The sequence below is a fragment of the Muscardinus avellanarius genome, assembly GCF_963383645.1.
Source record: "Muscardinus avellanarius genome assembly, chromosome: 10".
Lineage (NCBI taxonomy): Eukaryota > Metazoa > Chordata > Mammalia > Rodentia > Gliridae > Muscardinus > Muscardinus avellanarius.
This window is the reverse complement of record NC_137796.1, coordinates 77,776,341-77,785,914: the sequence shown is the minus strand read 5'-3', so window position 1 is coordinate 77,785,914 and position 9,574 is coordinate 77,776,341. Positions and strand designations below refer to the sequence as shown.

Sequence of the window (9,574 nt, the reverse complement as noted above, 5' to 3'; positions counted from 1 at the left end):
TAATTGCCAAACTATGGAACCAGCCAAGATGTCCATCAACAGATGAATGGATTAAAAAATTATGGGATATATACACAATGGAATTTTACTCAGCTATATAGAAAGACACAACTCTGTCATTCATAAGGAAATGGATGGAACTGGAGAACATTATGCTAAGTTAGATTAGTCAGTCACGACAAATAAGAAATCAGTTGCTCTCCCTAATATGCAAAAGCTAGGGAAAAATGGGTCACAGGAGGAACTCTAGACAAAGAAGGGGATACTATAGATAAGCAAATGAGGCAACCTGAGGGAATGGGAGGCAGGGGAGGGAAATTCTCTATGTGCGTGAAGTACATTAACAAACATATCAAAGTCCATCACTAAGCCATACATGAAGAGGGAGGGAGAGGTAATGGGGAGGGAATTGGCTAAGGGCTAAATGGGTGATGTGTGCATTTATACCTCCACCATCTTGCACTCCCTTAACATGTATGACTACAATGCACCAATAAAAAGCTTAAAAAGACATCACATATTTTTGAAAAGATATATTTACTTATATTCTCAACATAATATCTATTATGTAATAATATAAAGAAAACACTAGACATTACTAAGAAATTCCTAAGAAAGGTTTATAATGTACATGATGTACATTTACAGCCATATCAAAGTTAATCACTAAGCAAAACAAGAGAAAGAGTAAGGAGGGAAAAAGGGTGGGCTTGGGAAAGGGCTGATTGAGTGATGTGTGCATGTATGCCTCTACCATCGTATACTCCATTAAGATGTGAGACTACAATGCACCAATTAAAATATTAAAAAATTAAATTACTAATAAAAGTTTAGAAATCAAAAGGAATTCATGATGTTCATAGGAACAGAATAAGATATTTCCAGAAACAAAGATCATGACTCAATATAATGTATGCAAGTGATTTTCTCATTTTCTTTATATTACACAACAGGTCATACTCTACAAGCACACTAATCCAATGTGATAAACTAACAGAATTCTTAATCATTCATCAAGGGCCATAAATTAGAGCACTATTCACGTAGGTTTTATTAAAAAGTAAACAAAATTATCTGGAATATTGCAACACAGGCTGGAAGAAGAACAAAACAGAAGTCTTCAGGGAATATCAGGCTCCATTTGTGGTCCCACCTCTTGAAACAACCTTTAGAGTAATTGGCTTTTGGGGTTCAAGAATTGGTTTTCTGCTTAATTTCAGTGGAACCTACAGCAATTGAACAAGCACATTGAGAAGCAATAAACAATGTATCAACAACCACAGAATAAAAATAGGGAGATACACTAACAACATTAATGTTTTACAAACACAAAAAGCCCCCTTTCCCATCATCTGTCCTGTGTTTCTGTTACCTATTCTATAAGCTATATCAAGAATTAATTGAAAATTCATCCTCTTTCTCAGTAAAATATTTATTAATTACCTATTCTATAAGGGGTGTAAGACAAAATTCTGGTTGTTTCTGTGCTTCCTTGATTTAAATTGGAAATTTAAAAAATGAATGTCAAAAATTAAAACCAGATTCTTAGACATTATGGCAAACTGTTTTTGAAATATTATATAAAGTTAATTTGAGGATACCTAAAACATGCAAGGTGACCCTAAATCAGTACTATAAATTGTAATGCTATAAGCAGTCTTCAGCTTCTGAAGAGTCTAATCACTCCTTCCAATGGATCCTACTCAGTTTCATGAAAAAAAATGTCATTAGAAAGCATTATGCCAGATGCCTTACATTTCTCCTTGGCTCAAAATTGTAGTGTAAATGGAGAACTATCTAGTCCTACACTGCTTTGACTAATGCTTTAGCCCATTCTCTTCAGTATTGCATGGGGGCCTGAGACAAAGTACTTTTCTAAGTTAAGCAAAGGGCAAACAATAGTTCTGGTGATTGAGGAGTATCAGCTGGTAAATGAGTAGGATGTTTTCATGGAGTATTGATACCATGCCTGGTGTGCCAAAGTCCAGATTTCTCTCAACTATGTCCATCGTGTTTACACCCTATATCAAAGATACACAGCTGCACCCAAAACACAAATAAGACAACAACCTCCTCTACTCACTCTTCTTCCAGGAAAAAGCCCAATAACTGAGCACAACTTTCTCTAGTTCTAAACGCTTGCTTGCATATGATATACTTTTGTTCTTTTCTTTATGGCCAAAGACAAAATTCTATTGGCTTGTGTTATCCATTGACTAAAACTTGAATTAAAAGGAATAAGTTTTAAAATTTTAAACCAGATTTTTAGTTATTATGACAAACTTTTTGGAAGACTATATGAAGTTAACTTGTATCATGACCCTAACTAGCTATTTTATATTATAATTTTATTAGTAGTCTTCAAGTTCTAAAGTGTCTAGTCAACCCTCCCAATCAATCTCATGCAGTTTTTTTATTGGTAAAAGGTCTATAGGAAGAATTTTGTTTGATTTCTTCCTTTACTTCTTGGCTTAAAATAGTACTACAAATGGGGAGTTTTGAGTCCTATGCTGGCTTAATTAAATTTTAAGCACCATTCTCTTCAGTGGTGGGTTGAGACCTCCAACAGAGTACTCTTCTAATATCCATAGAAGTATTATCGATTTTCCTGGAGATTGAGAAATGGGAGCTTGTAGATTTCCAGGGAATATCTATGCAAACCTGGTGTGCCAGCGACCTATTTTCTCTCACACCCAATGTGGATACATGCTACAAGTCAAATACACAGCTTCCCCAAAGACATAAAAAATATGATAACTACATCTACCATCCTCTTCTTCCAGATAAAAGCCTATGATGAGGAAGAGTTTGAATATTAAATGCAGCAGTCCCTGATATTAAGTTTATTGAACATTGCTTCATGTGAATCAATGACCACTGCTCATAAAGTTCTTTAGGGGATATATTTCAACCATTTCTATAAATTTACCACATTATTATTTTATTATTTCAATGGACATATATTTGCTTTCCTTGTTGACAAAAGATACCCATACAAACATTTGCTAAACATTTGATTTAAAATAGTTTGAAATTTGTATTAAGAAACTTCAAAATAATTGCAAATCACTCTTTAAACATCTTCTGAGCCAGGGTGGTGGCACATGCTTGTTATGCCCACACTTGGAAGGCAGAGACAGGAGTGTTGTGCAGGTTTGAAGCCAGCCTCACTGGCTTAAGAGACCCTATTTCCAAATAAAAATATAAAATAGGTCTGGGAGCATAGCCCAGAGGTAGAAGTGTTTCCAGGAACCCCAGTACCACCAAAAAAAAAACCCCAAAATCAAGAAACATCTTCTGAGGTTCTTCCATGGACACACTCCTTCAAGTATCCATTGCATGTTTATGGATGGAATAAAATAAGGTTATGTAGAAATGGAGCAGATAAATGCAAAGAAAATCTACAGAAACAAAGTTGATTGTTTATTAATAATGTGTTAACTTAGGCTGTGATAAGAAGCCTGAAGTAATGAGTGACAGAGAAGAGAGTGAAAAGGCCTATTAGCAGACAGAGAAGGCTCCTGAGAGGGCTTTTGGTATTGAATTAGTAGATGAAGGATGAGAACAGAATAAAGAGAAATGAGGGAATAAGTCACATTTTTATTATGAGAATGTACAAGGCACCTGGTGTGTCTGGAGCAGATCTCTTGAATGCACATGAAAACTAATGCTAAAGCCAAAGTCTATGTTTTATTTTAGAATATCTGAGATGACCTGGATTTTCTGAATATATAAAACTTTTTTGTCATTCCCATGTACAGTCATGTATCAAGAACCATCTTCATGAGGAAGCCTTGGTAAGTTCTGATAAGGAAAGCATCACAATGATATCTTAATACTGTGATTATACTAACCTGTGGTTTTGAATGTGTCCATCTCCAGATGGCTTCAAACTACATTTCTAAGTTCATGTAATTTCAAGAAGACCAGACATAATCATGTCATGTTAATCTTACCTAACTCCACATTGTGTTTTTTGCTGTTCTTTGTACAGACACAGACTTACAGCTTTAGAATGAAGCTATAAAAATGAGCCTTAAATCTCATACCTGGATCCAAATAGATAATTTTTTTCAATTTTTAAAAACTTATTGGTGCTTGGCTAATCTCACTTAACATAATGTTCTCTAGGTCTTTTCATCTTCTTGGAAATGACATGATTTTGTTCTTCTTTATTGCTGAGTAGAATTTCATTGTGTGTATTTCCTGTAATTTTGCAATCCATTCATCTGTTGATGGAGACTTAGGCTGGTTCCATATTTTGGCTACTGCAAATTGTGTTTCTATGAAAATGTGTATGTACTTATCACTGTAGTTCTTTGATTTCAACCCCTTTGGAAAGATACCCAGGAGTGGTATAGCCAGATCATATGATGATCCATTCTCAGATTTCTAAGGAATCTCCACACTGATCTCCATATGACAAACTAGTTTTCACTCCCATCATCAGTGTAACAGATTCCTCATTCCCCACATCCTTGCCAGCATTTGTTATTTGACTTCTTTATGTAAGCCACTGATTGAGGTTAGGTGGAATCTCAGTGTAGTTTTGATTTGCATCTCCCTGATGGCTAATGATGCTGAACATTTTTTATATATCTGTAGACAAGCACAGAAAGAGAAGGGACATATGTTTTCTCTAATAGGCTCAGGCTAGGGAGTATTTGAGGTATCAGAGGGACTCGGATAATGGAGGGGAAACCTCAGAAAAGCCAAAAAGGAGGGGTAGGGGAGGAAAGAAGGTTAAAGTTAAGTAATGGAAAAGCTACATTCAAACATGTGTATACATGTAAATATGACATAGTTAACCTAGACACTCAGTATTGGGAGGGAGGGAAAAAGGGAAGTAGTGAGGGGAGAGCACCCAATCCTGTATGAATATATGCCATTGTCAACATGATCCACATTATGATGTGAGACTGCAGTGCATCATAAAGAATTAGTAAATAAATAAATATCAAAGATTTCCACCAACAAAAATCTCCCAATTCTATAAGTAAAAATTGCTTATTCTCAGTTAAAAAAAAAACCTTATTGGTGCTCATACCTGGATCCAAATGGATATCTTATTTTCATTTTTTGAAACTTATTGGTTCATTATAATTATACCTTTTCTAAGGAACTTATTATTAAAAGATGAGTGATAACATGCCTTTCAGCAATACACCCGTCCATTTAAAAAAGACTTAAAACATGATACATCCAGAAATATTACTTTCTCACCTGTGTTTCTTTACAAGGATAAAAGGAGAAGTTCTGCAGTAATTTGACAAGGGCAAGTTTCATGTTCATGAGAGCAAACCTCATGCCAATGCAGTTCCTGGGTCCACTTCCAAAAGGCATGTATAGATAAGGATTGATGCTGTCTTTGTTCTTCTTACTGAACCTGGTTCCACAATAGTAGATGAAAATGACTAAATGAAATATACAAATAAGGATTACATGTTTCTGTGTCTCAACCCTCCTAAAAGGAATATACACGAACTTCTGAGGACTGGTCATTGAAATCCTGCTGTAGTTATTTTGCTCTCAAAACGGTAAACTAAATATATTTTCTGATTTCATATTAATGTATGAGTTTATTCACCAATTATGCATTTTCCTGATGCTTTTTCTTCTCTCCCCTCCACAAAATGGCTTAATAACAAGCTCAATAAGCCTACTTATTGAGATGAAGTGAATGAAAGCTGTTTGAAAGAATACCTATTCTGAAAAAAATGTACACAGATACATTCATTTGATACTGAGTAAAGATGAAAAGTTTTCAAAAATACATTGTTTCACCAAATGGTTCTGAGAAAACTGGATATAGATAGATAGATAGATAGATAGATAGATAGATAGATAGATAGATAGGATAGATAGATGATAGATGATAGATAGGATAGATAGATGATAGATAGATAGATAGATAGATAGATAGATAGATAGATGGATGAATAAAACTGGACACCTATTTTTCACTCTGCACAAGCATGAATTCAAACTAGAACAAAGACATGGGATTTAGACCAAAAACTTTCTATCTTAAATAAGAGTATGTAGGGTCGACACTACAAAGTACCTGGAATCACTTCTGCAAAATGACCTAAGGCTCTGTAAATAACAGCAAGATAAATGGGATGGCACAATATTAAAAAGCGTTTACTTTCCAGGGGTGGTGGCACATGCTTGTAATTCCAGCATTTGGGAGGCAGAGACAGGAGGATCACACAGGTTTGTAGTCAGCCTTGTTGGCTTAAGAGACCCTGTTTCCAAATAAATAAAAATATAAAATAGGTCTGGGAGTGTAACCAGAGATAGAAAGGCTTCCAGAAACCCTAGTACCACACACACAAAAAAAGCTTCTACACAAGAAAAAAAAAAACAGGACTGTGAAGGGAGAACTGGGTGTGTTGGTGCACGCTAGTAATCCCATTATTTGGGAGGCTGAGACAGGAGAATCCGGGTTTGCAGCCAGCCTCAGCTGCTTAGTGAGGCCCTCTGAAACTTAGTGAGACCCTGTTTTAAAATAAAGAATAAAAAATAGGACTGGAGGTGTAGCTCAAAGGTAGAATGATTCTGGGTTCTATCACTGGTACCACACACACACACACACACACACACACACACACACACACACACAGGAAAAATATTGGCCATTTACTCTTCCAACATAAAATATAATAATATCAAGAATATACAAAGAACTAAAAAAGTTTAAATGACAAAAAATCTCTCAAAAATAAAAAGTAAACATTAGAAACTGCAAAATACATAGGAAGATTTAAGGGACATATCAATACATAATTGATGAATGTATGAACATGTCACAGGGAAGCACATTAATTTGTATAATTAATATATGTTAATTTTTAAAGTAGAAATATAGTCCTGGTGCATTGTTCCACACATGTAATTTCAGCTATTTGATCTAATGGTGAGAGAGGTGTGTTGAAGTCTCCCAGTATTATTGTATTTGGATTTATATGTGACTTAATATCACAAAGAGTTTGTTTTATGAAAGTAGCTGCACCTATGTTTAGGGCATAAATGTTGATTCTTGTTATTTCCTCATGCTGGATTGTTCCTTTTACCATTAAAAAATGACCATCTTTGTCTCTTCAAATAAGCTTGAGCTTGAAGTTTAAATTGTCTGATAGCATAGTGACGACTCCTACTTGTCTTCAAATTTCATTGGCATGTATTACCTTGCTCCAACCGTTTACCTGAAATTTGTTTTTATCTTTACTTGTAAAGTGTGTTTCTGCCCTGGGCCCCTGACCCTGGGCGGGTGGGCAGGCGCTGGCGGGGCGCCCCTAGGCGACCCCCCTCTCCACCTGGAAGGACCCCATGTTCTGGGCCCCTGGGCCCCCGACTCTGGGCGGGTGGGCAGGTGCTGGCGGGGTGCCCCTAAGCGACCCCCCCTCTACCCGGAAGGACCCTGTGGTCCGGGCCCCTGGCCCCAACCCTGGGCTGGTGGGCAGGTGCTGGTGGGGCAGCCCTAGGCAAACCCCTCTCCACCCAGAAGGACCCTGTAAAAAAGGAAAAGAAAAAGAAAAAAGGAAAATATCGGAGAGGGGGCAAGGAGGCGGTGGCAGATGCCAGGATACTGGAGATGCAGTCAAAACTTATCCAAATGAACTGGAATTATTGGAAAAAATCCCCACTAAGGAGGACTGCTTCTTCTATACATTGTTAAGAATCTTGGACATCACCTGTAAGGAGAGAGACTTTAGCAGAGACCAAGGAAAAAGGCAGTGCTGAAAGTGGTCTCTGCATTGGCGGTGGAAAATTGTATTCAGGAGAAGCAGAAATCGGAGCCTACCAACCTTATTTTTTTTTTCTTTTTGGAGAAATTACACCAAAGGTTGAATGCGACCATCGTGCATGCTTAGGAAGAATGGACAACATTCAGAGTGGAAAAAGAGCTTGGGAAATATTTGAAATGGTGGAGACAGTGACAATGGCAGTGGCCAGTACTCAGGGGAAGCAGAGATCTGATACATTATACCTGGAACCTTTGAAGTAATGACCCCAGAGGCAGAATGCTACCACCACCACGCACCCTCGAGAACGTGGGACAAATAGTTGGACAAAGAGGGTGCTTGGATTAGAGCCTGCCAAGGGGTGAGGCCGGCGATGGACACAGCAAAGCTGGGATTGGAGCCTGCTGTGAGGCAAGGCCAGTGCTGGGGCCTCTGAGACGGGGATCAGAGCTTGCCGAGGGGTTAGGCTGGTGTTGGGCTTAACAGCCGGCATTGGAGCCTTTCGTGAGGCAAGGCCTTTATTGAGATCTCCGAGGCCGGGATGGGAGCCTGCCGAGGGGTTAGGCCGGTGCTGGTGCCAGCGAGGCTGCGATCGAAGCCTGCCATGAGGCAAGGCTGGTGCTGGAGCCTCTGAGGCCGGGATCAGAGCCTGCTGAGGGGTTAGGCCGGTGCCAGGGCCACTGGCCGGCATCGGAGCCTTCCGTGAGGTAAGGCCACTATTGAGGCCTCTGATGCCAGGATTGGAGCCTGCCAAGGGGTCAGGCTGGTGCCAGGGCCAGCGTGGATGGGATCAGAGCCTGCCGTGAGGCAAGGCCAGTGCTGGGGCCTCCAAGGCCAGGATTAGAGCCTGCTGAGGGGTTAGGCTGGTGCCGGTGCCAATGAGGCCGGGATTAGAGCATGCCATGAGGCAATGCCGGTGTGGGGCCTCCGAGGCTGGGATCAGAGCCTGCTGAGGGGTTCAGCCAGTGCCAGGGCCACTAGCCAGCATCGGAGCCTTCCGTGAGGCAAGGCCGCTATTGAGGCCTCTGAGGCCAGAATCGGAGCCTGCCAAGGGCTTAGGCTGGTGATGGGGCCAGCAAGGCCGGGATCGGAGCCTGCCGTGAGGCAAGGCCGGTGCTGGGGCCTCCGAGGCCGAATCAGAGCCTGCCGAGGGGTTAGGCCAGTGCTGGGGCCAGCGAGGCTGGGATCAAAGCCTGCCACGAGGCAAGGCCGGTGTTGGGGCTTCTGAGGCCAGATCAGAGCCTGCCAAGGGGTTAGGCCGGTGCTGGGGCCAGCGAGGCCGGGATCAAAGCCTGCCACGAGGCAAGGCCGGTGCTGGGGCCTCCAAGGCTGGATCAGAGCCTGCCGAGGGGTTAGGCCAGTGCTAGGGCCAACAACCGGCATCGGAGCCTTCCGTGAGGCAAGGCCATTGAGGCTTCCAAGGCCGGGATGGGAGCCTGCCAAGGGGTTATGCCAGTGCTGGGGCCAGTGAGGCCAGGATTGAAGCCTGCCACGAGGCAAGGCCGGTGCTGGGGCCTCTGAGGCTGGATCGGAGCCTGCCGAGGGGTTAGGCCGGTGCTGGGGCCAGCAAGGCCGGGATCGGAGCCTGCCATGAGGCAAGGCCGATGCTGGGGCCTCCGAGGCTGGGATCAGAGCCTGCTGAGTGGTTAGGCCGGTGCCAGGGCCACTGGCCGGCATCGGAGCCTTCCATGAGGCAAAGCCGCTATTGAGGCCTCTGAGGTCGGGATCGAAGCCTGCCGAGGGGTTAGGCCAGTGCTGGGGCCAGCGAGGCCGGTATCGGAGCCTGCCGTGAGGCAAAGCCAGTGCTGGGGCCTCCGCGGCTGGGA

General features: G+C 41.5%; 1 protein-coding gene across 1 annotated transcript in view; it reads right to left on the bottom strand.

Moving 5' to 3' along the window:
* Positions 1-1,130: 1,130 nt before the first annotated feature.
* The window catches only part of LOC308268737 (cytochrome P450 3A2-like), a gene marked incomplete at its 3' end in the record, with an annotated part of 78,396 nt that continues 69,952 nt past the window's right edge, over positions 1,131-9,574 (bottom strand). Inside the window, exons 11-12 of the mRNA XM_080703845.1 lie at positions 5,224-5,386; positions 1,131-1,226 (exon numbers count right to left, since the gene is read on the bottom strand). Coding sequence (XP_080559971.1) covers positions 1,131-1,226; positions 5,224-5,386 — 259 coding nt within the window. The remainder of the gene's footprint in view (positions 1,227-5,223; positions 5,387-9,574) is intronic.